The sequence below is a fragment of the Oncorhynchus gorbuscha genome, linkage group LG02 (assembly GCF_021184085.1).
Source record: "Oncorhynchus gorbuscha isolate QuinsamMale2020 ecotype Even-year linkage group LG02, OgorEven_v1.0, whole genome shotgun sequence".
Lineage (NCBI taxonomy): Eukaryota > Metazoa > Chordata > Actinopteri > Salmoniformes > Salmonidae > Oncorhynchus > Oncorhynchus gorbuscha.
Genome location: NC_060174.1, coordinates 43,737,287 through 43,757,570, shown reverse-complemented (window position 1 = coordinate 43,757,570; position 20,284 = coordinate 43,737,287). Strand labels below are relative to the sequence as shown.

The following is a 20,284-nucleotide window of genomic DNA, read 5'->3' as shown; positions in this document are numbered from 1 at the left end:
ACGGGCCTGGACATGTGCTGGCTTGAGCAGGGGGACCTTGCGTGCGCTGCAGGATTTTAATCCATGACGGCATAGTGTGTTTCTAATGATTTTCTTTGAGACTGTGGTCCCAGCTCTCTTCAGGTCATTGACCAGGTCCTGCCATGTAGTTCTGGGCTGATCCCTCACCTTCCTCATGATCATTGATGCCCCACGAGGTGAGATCTTGCATGGAGCACCAGACCGAGGGTGATTGACCGTCATCTTGAACTTCTTCCATTTTCTAATAATTGCGCCAACAGTTTTTGCCTTCTCACCAAGCTGCTTGCCTATTGTCCTGTAGCCCATCCCAGCCTTGTGCAGGTCTACAATTTTATCTCGGATGTCCTTAAACAGATCCCTGGTCTTGGCCATTGTGGAGAGATTGGAGTCTGTTTGATTGAGTATGTGGACAGGTGTCTTTTATACAGGTAAGGAGTTCAAACAGGTGCAGTTAATAAAGGTAATGAGTGGAGAACAGGAGGGCTTCTTAAAGAAAAACTAACAGGTCTGTGAGAGCTGGAATTCTTACTCGTTGGTAGGTGATCAAATACTTATGTCATGCAATAAAATGCAAATTCATTACTTAAATCATACATTGTGATTTTCTGGATTATTGTTTTAGATTCCGTCTCTCACAGTTGAAGTGTACCTATGATAAAAATTACAGATCGCTACATGCTTTGTAAGTAGGAAAACCTGCAAAATCACAAAACTGATAGAGACATACCCCAAGCGACTTACAGCTGTAATCGCAGCAAAAGGTGGCGCTACAAAGTATTAACTTAAGGGGGCTGAATAATTTTGCACTCCCAATTTTTCAGTTTTTGATTTGTTAAAAAAGTTTGAAATATCCAATAAATGTCGATCCACTTCATGATTGTGTCCCACTTGTTGTTGATTCTTCACAAAAAAATACAGTTTTATATCTTTATGTTTGAAGCCTGAATTGTGGCAAAAGGTCACAAAGTTCAAGGGGGCCGAATACTTTCGCAAGGCACTGTATATGTGTGTGTGGTACCTGGGCGCATTCTGGGATGTGCTTGTGTATGTTATTTCTGTAAGAGTGAGTTAGCATGCTCTAATTGTAATGGTCGCATTAGCTCCCTGCTAATTTACAGTTATTTCCATGCTAACAGGCAAATCATGAATCTACAGCCATCAACATACTGTTGTCCTGCACATCTAATGTGCTTCCTTGTGTCTATCATCAGGTACTTACATTTATTGTATTTTGTACTATTTTTGTCCTTTGACATGCTTATACATTTGAATAAAGAACACCATAACAAATAGTGTTTCACCATTTATTGAGTACGGAGAAAACTAGAAAAGGTGTATCAGGTAGTTTGTTAAGTATCTAAATATAGTGTAACCTACCAATCACTGTATATCAAGTCCCATGGATGGCACAATCTTACAATGTTACAGTCCAGAAATGAGAGCTTTACCATCTATGCAAAAAGCCTGGGCCTCTGATGGATACTGTAGAACTGTCATCAATGCATGCTTCAGTATTCCCCCTTCTCTCTAGGAGCATTTGTGTGCCCATACCCCATAAGTGTATTGAAAGGATCCCAGTATAGACACAAACGTAGCTGACCAATGTAGAGAGAGACAAGTGCCTTAAGCAGAATGCAATCCAAACCTTGCGCAGTCCAGAGATGAGAACTCTACCATCAATGGCAAAAGCCTGGGCTTCTGACTGGGACAATATAATTCTCCCCACTGCATGTTAATAGTAAAATAATATGTCTGTCACCTGTCAAACTGATTCTACATTTTATTTAGTATTTTCTGATGCACAAAAACAAGCATGTGTATCTGCAGTTGGTGTTCTTCAACTCTAAAATGCACTAGGCGGTGTAAGATCAAATGTGCAAGAAAAGTGCAACCTCTCAGTTATGGTATCAATAATATGATACAATGAGCTGAAACAAGCCACCTACAATTCCCCACATAGTAGCTTGTCATTTTTGATAGCCATCTTACCTTTCCGAATCATGAAACCAAATTATTTTTAAAAGGTCTAATTTCTTACAAGCACATTTTCGTTCACTTTCCTTCTCCTCCCCGCCTCTACTCGATTAACTTTGACCTTTTTCAAAAGTAGGAAAGAGGATGGATATGTTCTTTTCTAATTTGTCTTTGACCAATCAGATCAGATCTGAAAAATATCTGACGTGAGAAGTTCTGACATCATTGGTCCAAATAACAATTAGTAGATAAAAATAACAGAATTGCCTGTGTAAAAGCAACCTTTGGAACACTGAGTTGATCATGTGTTACAAATTGGCATTCACCCAGAATTAGTACTATCCGGGATCCTCAGGAAGTCCATACCCTACACTAAGAGACAATTTATGCTTGACCTGAAAATGTGGTCGGAGGCGCTTTATGGATTGTGTGACGCAATTGCGAATCCTCTGCAAATGACAAATTGAGCTCCGTACCACATCGCTGGGCGCCTCTGAAATGTTGTAACAATGTGTAGGGCTCCATATAGTATGGAGCGAGATAGCTGCCAAAAGGTTAAATGTATGTGTCATTAGGATTGTAAGAAAATCCATACGGAAAATGTTTGTAAAAGCCATACTTGAAACATGAAATGTAAGCAATAAATTAGATCTGTAAACTTACAAACCTTATGTTATGACTATGAATTAACATTTACATATTCAATTCTTATTTTAAGTCTCCCTTTACTTGGTTACATATATTTTTATACTTACAGTGGGGGGGGGAAGTATTTAGTCAGCCACCAATTGTACAAGTTCTCCCACTTAAAAAGATGAGAGGCCTGTAATTTTCATCATAGGTACACTTCAATTATGAATGACAAAATGAGAAAAAATGACCTCTGTCATTGCCAACAAAGGGTATATAACAAAGTATTGAGATACATTTTTGTTATTGACCAAATACTTATTTTCCACCATAATTTGCAAATAAATTCATTAAAAATCCTACAATGTGATTTTCTGGATTTTTTTTCTTCTAATTTTGTCTGTCATAGTTGAAGTGTACCTATGATGAAAATTACAGGCCTCTCTCATCTTTTTAAGTGGGAGAACTTGCACAATTGGTGGCTGACTAAATACTTTTTCGCCCCACTGTATGTGGCATCTGCAAAGGACGAACCGAACGTAGCTAATCGAAGTTAGCTAGTCAATCAAGCAACTCTAGCCCAGGCGTTAGAGATGCTTTGCAGCGTCCGGGTTCATTTCCAAAATAAAAGTATTGAGCTTGTTTTCGAACTGCATTAAATAACGTTATACCAGTAGATGGCATAGTATATGCTTGGACCTTCAGCAAATGACTTGTCTGAGAATGAAAGACACAGAAGAGCCTTGTCTAGAATAACTGCCTGAGCGGCAAAATATAAAATATTAATTTTGTAGGCTAGGCTTATTCTGTCAAGCTGTTGTATCTTATTTAATAGCCATATAATTGCACAATTAATTTTTATAGTCGTGTGTGGCTACTGTGGTGATCATGTAACCTAATGAATCACACTTTTTCTAGTATTTGGGAGCACGGACTGTAGGCCTTATATTAGGCATTTTGACTGTTGTATTGTGAATTCCACTCTGTGTGTAGGCTTGTTATAGCCATTTGCATTGCACAACCCCATCACACAGAGGCTATAACCATATCAATAAATGAGACAAAACAAAATATTGATTAAGTGTTGGCTATAACCTGTCCTGAGCGAAATAACCAAGGGGCCCCAAATGGTCAAAACTATCCATGGCCTATTATTATTGCCAGATCTGTTGTCCCTATCACCAACTGCATGTGGTTTTTCAAGTATTTTGTTAAAAATCTATTAGGAAGATATAATTAGATTCTTGTGAGCTATGGTCTCTTTCTTGTTAAGCGGAACCCTGTAATAAAAACAGTTATAAAACACAAATAGAGTTCTAAAATTATTCTGCAAGACACCAGTACCCAAAATAATAGCCTGAATGGCAATGCCTCCAAGTTGATGGCCTATTTTGTATTTGGATATGCCTAAATTAAACATTGACTTGAAGTGATAACAAACAAATGGATAAGACTGTTCTATTCTCTTTGATTTAGTTCCTATTGCAACTCAGACAAATGACTGAATGGATGACATACTGAATGAAAGATGAATTAAATGTTCAAATATGTTGGAATGATGAGTTGCACGCATTACGCATGCTCTGCACTTTGATTGGCTAGTAGGCAAATTGACTCTATGGCTGAATGCCTCCAGAAGGGCATCTTCTTAGGCTGAGGGGTGCTTTTCTGAAGGCGAATGGTGCTGTGGTGCTGCATGGAGATCATAAGTTCTTCAACATTCTTCCAAGATGGCGCGGCAGTTCAGATGTCTTTGTCTTCGTCTTGTCGTGTCCTGTGTATATATTTTTTTATATTTTTAACCTCAGTTTCAACATACACTCCTGCAACCCGCCTCACCCAATGTGGTATGGATCTGCTATTTTCTATACTTTAGAACAGGAACCCCCAACAGAAGCTAGCCAGCTAACTAGCTACTAGTCAGTTAGCCACTGCTAGCGGTCATCAGCTAACCTTAGTCTGGCTAGCGGTCATCAGCTAACCTTAGTCTGTCCTGCCAGCCTGCACAGCGCGTTTCAACCCAGAGCATACCGGACTGCTCTTTCTCCACATCTCCAGTTTCCTACCGCAAGCGCTGAACCTTTTCATCTGGATCATCACAACTAGATAGCTGCTATCCGAGTGGCAACCCCCTGGCTAACGTCTCTGTCCCGAAGCAAGCACCAGTGAGCCTGGAACTAGCCTCGTGCTAGGCCCATCTCCCGGGTAGCTGAAGAGGACCATCACCCAATTTCTTGGGCTACAATACCTAATTGTGCCAATTGGCCTGGACCCTTTTACTGCCTACACGGAGCCCTGCCAACGTAACCGTCTGAGGGGGCTATCCCCCAAAGGCCTTTCTGCTAGCCCCGGCCTGCTAGCTGGCTGAATCGCCTTGTCTCCAGCTCGCCTAGCCTCTCACTGGTCCCTTTCATCACTCGGCTACGCATGCCTCTCGCTAATGTCAATATGTCTTGTCCATTGCTGTTTTGGTTAGAGATTGTCTTATTTCACTGTATAGACTCCATCCCTGCTCAATATGCCTTAGCTAGCCCTTTTGTTTCACCTCCCACACATGCGGTGACCTCACCTGCTCTAAATGATGTCTCCAGAGGCAAAACCTCTGTCATCGTCACTCAATGCCTAGGTTTACCTCCACTGTATTCACATCCTACCATACCCTTGTCTGCACATTATGCCCTGAATCTATTCCTCCGTGTCCAGAAACCTGTTCCTTTTCATCTCTGTTCCCAACGCACTAGACGACCAGCTCTTATAGTCTTTAGCCGTACCCTTACCCTACTCCTCCTCTGTTCCTCTGGTGATGTAGAGGTTAATCCAGGCCCTGCAGCGCCTAGCTCCACTCACATTCCCCAGGCACTCTCATTTGTTGACTTCTGTAACCGTAAAAGCCTTGGTTTCATGCATGTTAACATTAGACGCCTCCTCCCTAAGTATGATTTACTCACTGCTTTAGCACACTCTGACAACCAGGATGTCCTAGCCGTGTCTGAATCCTGGCATAGGAAGGCCACCAAAAATCCTGGAATTTCCATCCCTAACTATAACATTTTCCAACAAGATAGAACTGCCAAAGGGGGCGGAGTTGCAATCTACTGCAGAGACAGCCTGCAGAGTTCTGTCATACTATCCAGGTCTGTGCCCAAACAATTTGAGCTTCTACTTCTAAAAATCCACCTTCCCAGAAACAAGTCTCTCACCGTTGCCGCTTGTTATAGGCCACCTTCTGCCCCCAGCTGTGCCCTGGACACCATATTTGAATTGATTGGCCCCCATCTATCTTCAGAGCTCGTACTGTTAGGTGACCTAAACTGGGATATGCTTAAAAGCCCTCAATCTCACACAAAGTATCAATGAACCTACCAGGTACAAACACAAATCTGTAAACACGGGCACCTTCATAGATATCATCCTGACCAACATGCCCTCTAAATACACCTCCGCTGTCTTCAACCAGGATCTCAGCGATCACTGCCTCATTGACTGCGTCCATAATGGGTCTGCGGTCAAACGACCACCCCTCATCACTGTCAAACGCTCGCTAAAACACTTCAGCTATCAGGCCTTTCTAATCGACCTGGCCTGGGTATCCTGAAAGGATATTGACCTCATTCTGTCAGTAGAGGATGCCTGGTTAATCTTTAAAAGTGATTTCCTCACCATAATAAGCATGCCCCATTCAATTTTTTTTTAACCAGGAACAGATATAGCCCTTGGTTCACTCCAGACCTGACTGCCCTTGACCAGCACAAAAACGTGGCGTACTGCATTAGCATTGAAGAGCCACTGCGATATGCAACTTTTCAGGGAAGTCAGGAACCAATATACACAGGCAATTAGGAAAGCAAAGGCTAGCTTTTTCAAACAGAAATTAGCATAATATAGCACAAACTCCAAAAAGTTCTGGGACACTGTAAAGTCCATGGAGAATTAGAGCACCTCCTCCAACTGCCCACTGCACTGAGGCTAGGAAACACTGTCACCACCGATAAATCCACGATAATTGAGAATTTCAAGAAGCATTCTTCTATGGCTGGCCATGCTTTCCACCTGGCTACTCTTACCCTGGTCAACAGCCCTGCACCCCCCACAACAACTTGCCCAAACCGCCCCCAATTCTCCTTCACCCAAATCCAGATAGCTGATGTTCTGAAAGAGTTGCAAAATCTGGATCCCTACAAATCAGCTCGGACAGACAATCTGGACCCTCTCTTTCTAAAATGATCTGCTGAAATTGTTGCAACCCTTATTACTAGCCTGTTCAATCTCGCTTTCGTATCGTCTGAGATCCCCAAAGACTGGAAAGCTGCCGCGGTCATCCCGCTCTTTAAAGGGGGAGACACTCTAGACCCAAATTGTTATAGATCTATATCTATCCTACCTTGCCTTTCTAAGGTCTTCGAAAGCCAAGTTAACAAACAGATCACCAACCATTTCCAATCCCATCTTACCTTCTCCGCTCTGCAATCTGGTTTCCGAGCTGGTCATGGGTGCACCTCAGCCATGCTCAAGGTCCTAAACGATATCATAACGCCATCGATAAAAGGCAATAATGTGCAGCCGTATTCATCAACCTGGCCAAAGCTTTCGACTCTGTCAATCACCACATTCTTATTGGCAGACTCAACAGCCTTGATTTCTCAAATGACTGCCTCGCCTGGTTCACCAACTACTTCTCAGACAGAGGTCAGTGTGTCAAATCGGAGGGCCTGTTGTCCGGAACTCTAGCAGTCTCTATGGGGGTGCCACAGGGTTCAATTCTCGGGCTGACTCTTTTCTCTGTATACATCAATGATGTTGCTCTTGCTGCTGGTGATTCTCTGATCCACCTCTACGCAGACGACACTATTCTGTATACTTCTAGCCCTTCTTTGGACATTGTGTTAGCTAACCTCCAGACCAGATTCAATGCCATACAACTCTCCTTCCGTTGCATGCAACTGCTCTTAAATGCAAGTTAAACTAAACGCATGCTCTTCAACAGATCGCTGCCCGCAAATGCCTGCCTGTCAAGCATCCCTACTCTGGACGGTTCTGACTTAGAATATGTGGACAATTACAAATACCTAGGTGTCTGGTTAGACTATAAACTCTCCTTCCAGACTCACATTAAGCATCTCCAATCCAAAATGAAATCTAGAATCGGCTTCCTATTTCGCAACAAAGCATCCTTCACTCGTGCTGCCAAATATACCCTCGTAAAACTGACTATCCTACTGATCCTTGACTTCAGCGATGTCATTTATAAAATATCCTCCAATACTCAACTCAGCCAATTGGATGCAGTATATCACAGTGCCATCTGTTTTGTCACCAAATCCCTATATATTACCCACCACTGCGACCTGTATGCTCTCGTTGGCTGGCCCTCACTTCATATTTGTCACCAAACCCATTGGCTTCAGGCCATCTATAAGCCTTTGCTAGGTAAAGCCCCTCAGCTCACTGGCCACCATAGCAGCACCCACCCATACATAGCACGCGCTATTTCACTGGTCACCCCCAAAGCCTATTCCTCCTTTCTCAACTGGCCTACCTGGGCAGCAGTGTAGCAATGGCGGTAAGAGCCTATATATGGAGACTAAGACCACTGCAACAGTTATTGTAAAGTGTGGAAATAAGCTTATGTAAGACTTAGCCTACGTTTATCCTCTCTCTTGTTAATTTCAAAGTCCATATGTTCATGACCCGATTAATAAAAATCGTGTCAAATTATTTAAAATTCATATTAACCCCTCCTACAAAACATGCTTTGGCAAGATGTTGAGAGAATAAATAAATATCAAAATATTTTATTAAAAACGTTTGTTTCACGCATGGCTTTTCTTACGACCCTAACGATACGTATTTTCAACCATTTGGCAGGCATCTCGCGCCATAGTGTTGCTCCGCAATTACATGATTGGTTGATGTAGGTGAGGGCGGGAGTGGACAAACACAAACTCACCATCATGACAACCTTCTTCACAACAGCTCTGTGCTGCTCGGGAGAAGTGCAAGAAGTGTGAATGCCCTGACTTCTGCAGAGGCCATATCACCGTAAATGCAGACGTCGGAATTACCACGCAGCTCATTTTACCCTTACAATTTTAAATATAAACTTCAATGGGGGTAACTAAGGGCGTCCCAAGGATCCAAAATTGCAAAAACCATTCAGCCAGCCAACACAACTCTGAATACGCCCACAGAGTTAATCATTGATAACAACAATGTAACGACCTCATGCTGTGAGCCACACAAAGGTATTGTGTCTAGAGTACAACGGCAATGCGCAAATGATTTAAAGCACATCAGTTTCTCTTCGTTTTTGATTATGTACACTTTTGAAGTATGTAATAATAATACACGCTTTATTTGAGCTGTATCATACAGATTGCCATTCTACAGACATACATTACATGTGTAGGTCTATTGCAAAGACCAGGGAGGCTAGTCAGAAATCCAAAGGCTGTGAAATTTCAAAATGGGTTGATATGATAGAAATTAAATGTGTCCCTTAAACAAGGAAGTGGCCCTGTTTTGTGTGGAACTCGAGAGAAGCTATAGCTTTTCTCTCGTTTTGTTCTACTGCGAAAAACGAAACATTCAGTAAATCAGGTGCGCTAGATTAGGGTTAGAGTGAAAAACAACAGGACTGTAGCTCTCCAGGAAGTGTTGGAGAGCCCTGTACCATGTCAAAGTGCAACAAAGCACGTAACGTTAGCCTGACATCTCTTCCCACCCCAGTTGCCACGACACTTACCAGACTGTACCGTACGCCCCTGTCCCCACCTGTTTTAGATCCCTGTACCGCTCCGGTACCTCCCAGGTGGTTTTGTTCACGTCCTGGCGACAGTAGCCAGGTCTGGTCCGGCTCGACATCTTATTTGACCCGATCTAACAAATCTAGTACGTGTACCAAGAAGTGATTCCCCAGTTTCGTTTACACACCCATTGTCCTACCTATGTGTTCTTGAATTCATTCTCGTCACCGAATGCGCAGCGCGTCGAACGCGCAGCTATAAGATGCCGCCTGGGGTCAACCGCAGCACAGCCACTCCCGAGTCTCATGAAGTGTAGTGTGACAAGACAGCCACTAACTAAAAAGGGACATGCATATGTAGACACATGCTGGGTGCACAATACAAGTGCTGATTAGTGTTGTAGGAGTTCTATTTCGATAAATAACTCTGCACCGTAGAATAGATTGTCAAGAAAGCACCCTAACCAATTCCTATTATTAGATCACCTGGAAGATGATCCAATGGTATACAACAAGGATCGAATACAAGTATGACTGTGTGTAAGATGAATTGATACAGGCCTGCTTGTTGTTGCTACTAGTCCCTATGTGGCTTTCTGCCTTGGGCATGTTGAGATGTAGAGTACCTACTGTGTTCAGGGCTTGCTGGGACCTGTACACTGAGGCACAGTACAGTACAGACATTCCTCCCACTGCTCTGAGGTTGGTTTGAGAGAATCGCAATGCTGTGTGTAGGCCAGTTAGTGCCTGAGGAAGAGACAGATACACAATACCCTCGCACAAACATGGCGACAGAAATTCTTAACACTGTCAAATCAAATGGCCTCCAGTCTATTTTCAGAATATTTTATGGTATGTTTGGTGGGCTCTAGTATTTACTGTTTAACATGAGCAACATTAATCCTTCAGATGAAAGGTTACTGAAACCAGGCATGAAAAGACAGGCTGGAATGTAATGTCAATGAACGCTATACTGTTGTGTTTGTTTAGGCCTACGCATTGGTGTGCACACAAAAAAACAGAAAAAAACAGCCAACATATTTTTGTACAAGTTTATCAACTACAGTTCGCATATAGAGGAAGCTCTCAGAAGATAATACATTTCATATGTACATTAATAATCAATAAATAAAAACACCACAGGTTATAATTTAGGATAGTCTATTCTATTATAAGCAACATTTTGCTGATCAATATGAACAGAATTATTGCTCATCCGTCACCTGACAGAGGTGCTCTATTCCTCATGGTATGACATGTTTTGAAGGGGGTAATGACAAAGATATATGGTGGTGGTCACAGTGGTTGAAACGTTCATTTATGAGTTTGATTCATATGTACCTCAGAGAATTTACATGGAGCCCAAGAGAAGCCATTTGAGTAGTGCATATTGTTTTCCTATACAAAAATTGCCATAAGTAAAATCTTCCAACTTACAAAAATAGAATATTGAACAGTCCATTACATTTAAGTTACAAATAGCTCAACTTTGGGCCACAATATTAACGTTTCAAAGAAATTCAAGTTACCAAGGAACACCCTATAAAAGCCATTTCTTCAGCATCATGACATAATTTCCATATCAATTCATAAAAAATAATTTATCCCAAGAAATTAAACAAAACCATTGCTCATGATTTCCTTGGCAAATATTTAGTTGACAATGGCTGTTTTTGAAGCTTTCTGGAAAATGTATGCATTTCCATATCAATACATAGAATGTTATCATGACCTACACGATGCAATGTGGTGTAGTAGTATTTGTGCAATGAAGCACCAAATGGTCAGTGTTACAATTGCTATGACATTTACAACGTTGACATTTATGTTATGTTATACTTGTGTATGAAGTCCTTCGTGGCTCAGTCACATTATGTGACTCATTCTGTAAAATTCAGATGATATGTAAATCATGTACATTCCCTTTTACACACATTATTTGGTACATAGAGGTGATACTCCTAGTCTCTCGGACTCAGATGGGTCATTGTAGGACTGAATGTCTGGGCTGTCATTCATAACCAGACAGCCAATAGGCTACACAGATCTATAGAGACATCTGTATAAAGACTACAAATCAACTGAACACATGATATTTCCATAAATGTAATTATCACTTAGATCAAAAAAAGGTGTCATTTCAGATTTCTGGGGTTGTACTTTGTGAAATGTGCCAAAACTCTTAACACATCCTTACCTTGCATATCTATCTATAGGCTGAGTGGTTAACATAGGAGCATCTTACCTCATTAAAATGTACCTTCCGTGCCATTACCCACCCAAGTAAAGAGAGTATGAGGAGCGAGGTATAGGTAAACAAAGGAAGAAAAGACAGTGACAGTCTCTATTGTACATATGGGTGGGTAGACTGTCAGGGAAGGGTGATCAGAAAGGAAGATCAGGTGACACAGATTTCATTGGCCCATACTTGGGGGCTTGCTGTCATAGGGAACACGCATTTGGGATGCAGCCACCTGCTGCTCCATCTCTCCCTGCTCCTCCACCACCCCTTGGTCCAGCCAACTCGGTTGCTCCAGACCCAGCTGGGTAGAAAGTTTTTTCTAGAACCTTCAAGAGCCGCTGGACCTATGGCACAGAGAGATGGGAGAAAGATCAAACTATGGGATGGAAATCCAGAGAAGCAAGTTAAGTGAAAGAGAGCATGTTTTTTTCCTTGTGAGAATGCTTCTGTAATTTACATTTACATTTAAGTCATTTAGCAGACTAATGGTGACATCATTGCTTGGATTAACACAAATGAAAGTCAAGAGGGAAGCGGTATTGAAAGTTTGGTCCCTATTACAGAGTGATGAAGAAAACATGGATCGGCGCCTGACCTCAGAGAAGTCTCTGTTCTCGGCGGCCTCTATTGTATTCTGAGCGATGTAGTTCCTGAGGACGTATTGTGGGTTGGTGCCGTTCATCACTTTCACCCTCTCCTCCTGCAGTGCCTGGACGGCCCTTTGGCCCTCAACTTCCTCAGCCAGACGCTTGCTGCACCAGCCACAACACAGAGTTGGATGACTCAGACAAAAATATCTATGACTAAAAACACCTCCAGTGCAAACACTAGACCAAACCTGCTCTTTTCCATGCCTTTAATTCCTCATGCTATATTTATAGAGCAGGTGAGTGCTAGGGATATACACACTGGTGGTGGAGGGGTGAGTAAGTCACCTAGTGTCAAACACTGAGTATGAGAAAGAGGTAAGTATGTAACTAAGACTACATTACTTATTTATGACCTGTAGGAGGTGACCCAGTTCTCTCTGTGTTTGGCCTCGACCTCCAGCAGCTCCTCCGGGCCACACCCAGCTACATGGTCACCGTCCTCCGTTCCGAGACCATCTGGAACAGGGACGGGTTGCTCTGGGCCAAATGCAGTACCATGGTCAACTCACTGAACGGCGAGTGGTGTCTCAATGCAAAAAGTCAATCAAATTTGATTGCAAAAATTATCTTTTAGAAGGGAGAAGCAGAGAGAAAGGAAAAAGAGGAAGAGGCAGAGAGTAAAGAGATACAATGCATTTGGATATTCAGACCCTGACTTTTTCCACATTTTGTTACTTTAAACTAATCCTAAAATGGTTTAAATAAATAAATATCAATCTACACACAATACCCCCATAATGACAAAGTGAAACAGGTTTTTGGAATTTTTTGCAAAATTATTAAAAAAATACAAAACAGAAATACCGTATTTACATAAGTATTCAGACCCTTTGCTATGAGACTCAAAATTGAGCTTGTGTGCATCCTGTTTCTATTGATCATCCTTGAGGTGTTTCTACAACTTGATTAGAGTCCACCTGTGGTAAATTCAATTGATTGGACATGATTTAGAAAGGCACACACCTGTTAATATAAGGTCCAACAGTTGACAGCGCATGTCAGAGCAAAAACCAAGCCATGAGTGTTTGTGGTACCAAACTTGGCTTAACTCTAACCATTAGGCTACCTGCTGACCATTACCTGGATTTCTACAGAAATTGGTCAAAAAATGTGATCTGATCTTCCTCTAAGTCATAACAATAGACAGACAGTGTGCTTAAACTAATAACACACAAATTGTATTTTTCTTGTCTACTTTGAATACATAATTTAAACATTCCCAGTGTAGGTTGGGAAACGTACGCGAACCCCTAAGCTAATGACTTCTCCAAAAGCTAATTGGAGACAGGGGTCAGCTAACCTCGAGTCCAATCAATGAGACGAGATTGGAGATGTTGGTTAGAGCTGCCCTGCAATATAAAAAAAACACAATGTAAGTTTGCTATTCACATGAAGCATTGCCTGATGTGAACCATGCCTCAAACAAAAGATATCTCCCAAAGACCTAAAATTAAGAATTGTTGACTTGCATAAAGCTCGAAAGGGTTGCAAAAGTATCTCTAAAAGCCTTGATGTTCATCAGTCCACTGTAAGACAAATTGTCTATAAATTGAGAAAGTTCAGCATTGTTGCTACTCTCCCTAGCAGTGTCCGTCATGCAAAGATAACTGCAAGAGCACAGAGCAGAATGCTCAATGAGGTTAAGAATAATCCTAGTGTCAGCTAAAGACTTGGAAATCTCTGGAACATGCTAACATCTCTGTTGACGAGTCTACGATACATAAAACACTAAACAAGAATGTTGTTCATGGGAGGACACCACGGAAGAAGCCACTGCTATCCAAAAACACATTGCTGCACGTCTGAAGGCGGAGATCTTTGTGGGCTATACTCGGCCTCGTCTCAGCCTTGCCAACCCCTCTTTTTACGCGACCACTACTCTCTGTTCATCATATATGCATAGTCACTTTAACCATACCCACATGTACATACTACCTCAATAAGCCTGACTAACCGGTGTCTGTATATAGCCTTCCTACTGTTATTTTCAAATGTCTTTTTAATGTTGTTTTATTTCTTTACTTACCTACACACACTTTTTATTCCTCAGCACTATTGTTTAGAGCCTGTAAGTAAGCATTTCACTGTAAGGTCTACACCTGTTGTATTCGGCGCATGTGACAAATAAACTTTGATTTGAGTTGATGGTTGAAGATATCCCTCTAGTGGTGTGGGGGCTGTGCTTTGGCAAAGTGGGTGGCGTTATATCCTGCCTGTTTGGGCCTGTCTGGGGGTATCATCGGATGGGGCCACAGTGTCTCCTGACCCCTCCTGTCTCAGCCTCCAGTATTTATGCTGCAGTAGTTTGTGTGTCGGGGGCTAGAGTCAGTCTGTTATATCTGGAGTATTTCTCCTGTCTTATCCGGTGTCCTGTGTGAATTTAAGTATGCTCTCTCTCTCTGAGGACCTGAGCCCTAGGACCATGCCTCAGGACTACCTGACATGATGACTCCTTGCTGTCTCCAGTCCACCTGGCTGTGCTGCTGCTCCAGTTTCAACTGTTCTGCCTGCGGCTATGGAAGCCTGACCTGTTCACCGGACGTGCTACCTGTCCCAGACCTGCTGTTTTCAACTCTCTAGAGACAGCAGGAGCAGTAGAGATACTCTCAATGATCAGCTATGAAAAGCAAACTGACATTTACTCCTGAGGTGCTGACCTGTTGCACCCTCGACAACTACTGTGATTATTATTATTTGACCATGCTGGTCATTTATGAACATTTGAACATCTTGGCCATGTTCTGTTATAATCTCCACCCGGCACAGCCAGAAGAGGACTGGCCACCCCTCATAGCCTGGTTCCTCTAGGTTTCTTCCTAGGTTCTGGCCTTTCTAGGGATTTTATCTAGCCACCGTGCTTCTACACCTGCATTGCTTGCTGTTTGGGGTTTTAGGCTGGGTTTCTGTACAGCATTTTGAGATATCAGCTGATGTAAGAAGGGCTATATAAATACATTTGAACCCGATTGAGATGCTGTGGCATGACCTCGAGAGTGGTTCACACCAGACATCCAAAGAATATTGCTGAACTGAAACAGTTTGTAAAGAGGAATGGTCCAAAATTTGTCCCGACAGTTGTGCAGGTCTGATCCGCAACTACAGAAGACATTGAGGTTATTGCTGCCAAAGGAGTCAACCAGTTATTAAATCCAAGGGTTCACATACTTTCCCCATAAAGACATGGAAACATATCATATGATTGTTGTGTTATTAGTTTAAGCAGACTAGAAGATCAGATCAAATTTTATGACCAATTTCTGCAGAAACCCAGGTAATTCCAAAGGGTTCACATATTTTTTCTTGCCACTGTATATACTGTATTCTATCCTATATTTATATATTAATTCCTTTACTTTAGATTTGTATTTTGTTATGAAATTGTTAAATATTACTGCACTGTTGGAGCCAGAAACACAAGCATTTTGCTACACCCGCAACAACATTTGCTAAACACCCGTATGTGACAAATTTGATTTGAGTATGTAGTGAGTCTCTCTCCCTACCTGTGTTGTGCATGGTCTGCAGGAGCTCAGTGATCAACATCTCATCCTCTGGCACTTCCTTCCAAGGCAGGCCCAGCTTCCTTCTCATGTTGCCTAGGTAGAAGGTGTTGTAGAGGGGCAGGTACTCATCCAGGACAGCCTCTGCCCGGCCTGGGGGCAGCTCTGTGTCCAAGGCCTCGGCCAGACGAGCCAGGTTCCAGCGGCAGACTGGGCCTGATAAGTGTAGCAGCCTGAGTTGTCTGAGGCATTGCAGATAAAGTCAGGATCAAACCTGCAGACAAGCGAGAGGAGGAAATAGACAGATTAAAGCCAGATCCTTGTTGAAATAATGTGGATCTAAGATGATATTGTAGACAGTATGTCAGGTACTGTAATTTACTGTACCTGTCCATGAAGCCATAGTCTAGTGTGAGCCCCAGGATTCTCATGTTGTCTGTGTTGAGGACTCCATGGCAGAAGCCCACACACTTCCACTGGGCCACCAGTACGCAGCATCACCTACTACCAAAACATGGACGCACACAGAGATGGGTCAGACTGGACGAGAAGAGTTGATTTGGGTCTACTGATTTCAGTCATATCATGCGTAGGCGCTGGGTTAGGCAAAAATATTTGGGGATCGTATGCTGTGATTTTGATCATCTTCATGAGGGATGTGAATGTGCATAACAATGCATAGTTAATCGCTAAACAATAGCACCTTACATGTTATTACTTTGTTAATACCATTTAGCATTAAAGAAGATAATGATTGAATAGCAGTGTGTGTGCGCTAAGGAAGTCACACTCTCACTGTATTAAGACTTCCTGTCACAGCAGGGATGAACAGGATAAGAGGATAGATAGCAGTGTCCTTGGCTCCACAACAAAAGGGTAAAGGATAGAGAGAGCTCCAATGTAGGCCTAGAGACTGCTTTGATACAAAGTAGTTTCACTGTCAAAAATCATATCAGAGCATTATTGTACTCCGTATGAATGATTGATGCTTCACTGAATCTAGTGTCCATGATTACCTCTCTGAAGAATGACACATTCCTCTCCACTCTGTCTGTATGGTTCTGCTGGATCTCTGGGTAGAAGCTCTATATGACATAATCCATCATCTGACCTCTGATCTCATCGTGGCCGTAGCTGGGGCCCTGCCAGCTTGTGTTCTCATCAGCCACCTTAAAGATCTCAAAGGACCCGAACCTGCACACGCACGCAATGATCAGACACATTTCCATATTGTTCATGCAATTTTGTCAAAACTGGGAATCTCTCTACCAACACTTTGTTTTTAAACCTAATGCAGTGGCCAAGGGATAGGATGTATTGGTAACCTGATAAAGGTGGGTGCGATGCGGAGGGCAACAGAGCACCTCTCTTTAGTGGGGTACCTTCTGTAGTACACGTCTCGTACCACATTGCTGTCACCAGTGGCCCTGCCCTGGTAGTGGGCACCCCCAGAGCGAACACCGCCTCACTGCACAGAAACTCTCTGATGCTGGAGCCCTGCGCCTTATGGCCGTCAGCTTGTCTGGGAATGAGAGAATTAATTAAACAAATGTGTATTCATAATTCCATAGACTGTGCTTCCAGAATGTGCACTGCATATGAAAAAACAAACAATATATAGGCCAAAAGACACAATGCTAGCCAAAAACTGAGAAAACAGATTTCATTAGGTAAATAGTAAACAACAAAAAATCATCTGTCTAGTCATGCAATACTGTGTAAACTTCCCGACCAGGAGTAGGGAGTCAGACCAACTCCCTTGACCTGAATTTCCCACCGGACACTGGGGTTCTCCTGGAGCAGCACTGGCCTCTAGTCAGCTGGAGCTTTAACTTCACCCAGATAGCAGGCTGCCCCGTCCCTCAGCTGTCCGGCGAACGAGCCGAACTGGTGACCACAGTAGCAGTGCGCGGCAGGCTCGGACCCTGGCATTACTTTGGAGCCACTCAGTTACTCTAGACCAAGCTGGCCGTTCAGAACCTTCGCCGCGTTCATTAGAGACTGCCACGAACCGATGCTTGACCACTGGCTTCGGCTTTACTCGGGAGAAACAGGCTCCTTCCAGCCTTCGCAGACCAGGCTCTTCTGATGTATCCAACAGAAGTTTATTGAGTGCGACATTGTCAAACTCGAGGCGCTCGAGCGATGAACGACTGGCCGCCAGACCCATGCCGTCCATCCTGACAGTGGATAAGTATAACAACGAAGACAATACCAGAGCGAAGAAAACTACACTGTGTCAGACGAAGTTGTCGCAACACTGCACTACGGATATTTGTCTAAAATATTGTGCTACTCTAGTATTGGTCCTACGGGAAACTAAGACGGAACTACATTGGTCATGGCACCCAAGGATGGCAGAAATATAATACAAAAATAGATGGAATACTTTTTATTTATACACATTTTTATTTAAAAGTTGTATAGTTCAATACAGAATGTAGGCTTCAATATTTGGCTTGTTTACAATGATAGTGAGGATAGAAATACAGATTGTCAGTCATACACACCGTTCTCTTGTCAACATACAAACACAAAACAAACTACACCAATACTGACAGAATGGTGCAGGTGATATAGGACAGCTGCATGCCCCTATTCCACCATACACATCAGAAACTACAGTAGGTTGGGAAACATATAGATATCAAGTTATTGTTGTAAATGACCCAACTATTTTCTGACAGTGGTTTCCTTATTGGCTCAGAGTAAACTCAAACTGTAGTCCTCAATACACCCGCTGAGATGATCGATTGAGCTACAGCGGTAGGCAAATTTTCCAATATATTTTCATTACAAATTCTAAATACATTTTATGGGGCAATGACTTGAGATATGTAAATGCAACATGGCATTATCTCCCAAAAGTACATTATCAGATAAACATTTCATTTTGAGTGAAACAGAATCTACAACTATTTGTCTGAGGGTGTCACCCAACCTGGTCCTATCCAGCAGACCCAGACATGCAGTATGAACAGACAGACAGGGAGACACAAAACAATAAGAGGACAGTGAGAAATGAACAAGCCACAGCTGCAGCAGAGGCAGGCAATCTACAGGTCCAAGGCAGAATAAGGCGATAGCAGAATAAGGCGTTAACCCCAACCAACCATTCCCAGCTCCCATCAAAAATAATCCCCAACATTCCCCATTCATTCCTAGGGATTAGGGAACAATCTGGCAATCGGCTGTACTAAAATCATGCATGTCGTAGAAGCATATAGTCTGAAATGTCAGATGTTCCCGTAGAAAGAGAGAGTTCATTGATGGCTTGTCGTACAAAATGCATATTTTCTGATCATGTCCAGTATCTACCACAATCACACAGAAAGTGGCAGTTTGTTTTACAACATATATGTTGAAGGTGCCTCATTGCAAGTACAGTCAAATATACAAAATGCCCCCATTTAAAATACATTGCTTGCTTTGATGCAATTTTACTCCACCCTCCTCTGCATACTTATCGTAGTTTTTTATCCCACATTAGCCCTCTGTTAAACGAAGTGTTATAAGTGTGGTAGTCATGGTATTTTACCCTTCCAACTCCAACCAATACAAAACAGACAACTGATCTTCCAGCATGTAGCATTCTTTGAAAAAACAAATATGCAATTCAAAATACCAGTACATATTTGAGATGGGCATTGGCTTACAGTACAGGTATTTATAACACACGTCGAAGCATTGGGTTGTACCGTCTATCAATCAGTATGGTTGGTTGTGTGTAACAACAACCAGCACAGATCAGTTTGCCTTGAGGAACAGTATATTGTGTGACCAGGAGAAGTAGTCACTATAACACCAGACATAGCCTAGTCCCTGGGCTGACTTTCCTCATGAGCGATGGAGGAACTTAGGTGTTTGGGATAGCGCAACTACAATTTGTTACTAAAACCTTCTGTTTCTTGGCTTGGGAGAGAACTTTCCCCAAAACCCCCACTGTGGTGGTAAACTACAGTGTAGTCAGTTACATACATTATTTGGTCATATTTGTACTTTTTGACTTTAAAAATTGAGTTAATTTGTTAAATTCCTTACTAGCCATGAGTGGGAATCTGTACCCAAAAATATAATAAAGTGCTAGATTTAAACATGGTCATTGTTAAAGCCTAGATGGTCCCATGGAGGTCCTGGATCCAGGATTAAAGAGACTGTACGAGAATGAAAAGTCATTAGTGGGGCGGTAGCTCTATTCTTCAACTATTGGTGTGCATTACAGCGCATTCGGAAAGAGTTCAGACCCTTTGACCTTTTCCACATTTTGTTACGTTACAGTCTTATTCTAAAATGGATTCAATTTAAAAAATGTCCTCAATCTACACACAATACCCCATAATGACAAAGCAAAAACAAGTTTAGACATGTTTGCAAATGTATTAAAATTGTAAAACTAAAGTACATTATTTAGTATTCAGACCCTTTGCTATGAGACTCAAAATTCAGCTCAGGTGCGTCTGTTTTCATGAAGCATCCTTGAGCTGTTTCTACAACTTTATTGGAGTGCACCGGTGTTAAATTCAAT

The 20,284-nt window shown here is 42.3% G+C and overlaps 2 protein-coding genes across 4 annotated transcripts in view; both read right to left on the bottom strand.

Annotated features, from left to right (window-relative positions):
• The window catches only part of mapk12a (mitogen-activated protein kinase 12a), a 28,805-nt gene extending 19,123 nt beyond the window's left edge, over positions 1–9,682 (bottom strand). The window contains exon 1 of one of the 3 annotated variants that reach the window (XM_046310363.1): positions 9,568–9,682. In XM_046310363.1, the coding sequence (XP_046166319.1) occupies positions 9,568–9,587 (20 nt within the window). In that variant the 5' untranslated portion in view covers positions 9,588–9,682. Of the gene's footprint in view, positions 1–9,367 lie in introns of all 3 variants that reach the window. The other 2 variants (XM_046310355.1, XM_046310346.1) reach the window with 2 other exon arrangements.
• A 1,396-nt stretch (positions 9,683–11,078) lies between these two features.
• selenoo1 (selenoprotein O1) lies at positions 11,079–18,033 on the bottom strand. Its single transcript, XM_046310332.1, is given in 13 exon segments — positions 11,079–11,795; positions 11,797–11,917; positions 11,919–11,953; positions 12,205–12,361; positions 12,613–12,736; positions 15,763–15,969; positions 15,972–16,033; positions 16,147–16,252; positions 16,760–16,953; positions 17,085–17,184; positions 17,187–17,281; positions 17,492–17,755; positions 17,757–18,033. Coding segments are annotated over 13 exon segments (1,704 nt in total). The 5' UTR covers positions 17,939–18,033; the 3' UTR covers positions 11,079–11,738.
• Between the last annotated feature and the right edge of the window lie 2,251 nt (positions 18,034–20,284).